This window comes from Sinocyclocheilus rhinocerous, unplaced genomic scaffold (assembly GCF_001515625.1).
Source record: "Sinocyclocheilus rhinocerous isolate Xijiao unplaced genomic scaffold, SAMN03320098_v1.1 C36009036, whole genome shotgun sequence".
NCBI lineage: Eukaryota > Metazoa > Chordata > Actinopteri > Cypriniformes > Cyprinidae > Sinocyclocheilus > Sinocyclocheilus rhinocerous.
The window spans coordinates 1-759 of NW_015770429.1; the positions used below are offsets into that span (position 1 = coordinate 1).

The following is a 759-nucleotide window of genomic DNA, read 5'->3' on the forward strand; positions in this document are numbered from 1 at the left end:
ATCTCGCTGTCCTGAATGAACCTGCTCTGGTGCAGAAGTACCTTATCCTGCTGGGCCAGTGAGAGAGTGCTGTGCAGAGGGAGGACGATCCAGCGCTGAGTGTGTGTGGCGTATGTCTGACAGGCCTCCTGGATGGTGGAGATCTCAGCCACTCCGCTGAGGAACAGCAGCAGGTCTCCTCTCTCCTCCGGCGGGTACCGCTGGTCAATACCCTGCAGCACACGCAGATACGGCCGCGGGTCCAGTTTCTCCGAGCGGGACACCTGCTCTTCTGGAGGAATGGGCTGGTAGATCACCTTCACACACAAGCACAGAATACACTTACACTGCAATCAGTTTACAAAGACCCACACACATTGAAAAACAGTAAAGGATGCTGCGAGCTCACCTGAATGGGGAAGAGTCTGCCTGGCACCTGCAGAACAGGTGCACTGTTGAAATAGCTGGAGAAGAGTTTGATGTTGATGGTGGCCGACATGAGGACCAGCCGCAGGTCTGGGCGCAGGGGCAGAAGGGAACGCAGCACTCCCAGCAGGAAGTCACAGTGCAGGTGTCTCTCATGCACCTCGTCCACGATCAGCACCTGGTACTGGCCCAGGGAAGCGTCCCGCTGGATCTGCCGGAGCAGGAGACCCTCGGTCAGGAACAGCAGTTTGGTAGCTGTGGTGCGGCTGCTCTCAAAGCGGATCTGGTACCCAACCTGAAGACAGAACATACAAGACAAAATGTTTTCCCAAATAATTTTCACTTAGAAATATA

The 759-nt window shown here is 55.1% G+C and overlaps 1 protein-coding gene across 1 annotated transcript; it reads right to left on the reverse strand.

Moving 5' to 3' along the window:
- Positions 1-21: 21 nt before the first annotated feature.
- LOC107735366 (probable ATP-dependent RNA helicase DHX34) lies at positions 22-700 on the reverse strand (the record flags this gene model as incomplete). Its single annotated transcript, XM_016547071.1, has 2 exons — positions 22-296; positions 389-700. Coding segments are annotated over 2 exons (587 nt in total), but the record flags the coding sequence as incomplete, so codon positions are not given.
- Positions 701-759: the final 59 nt, after the last annotated feature.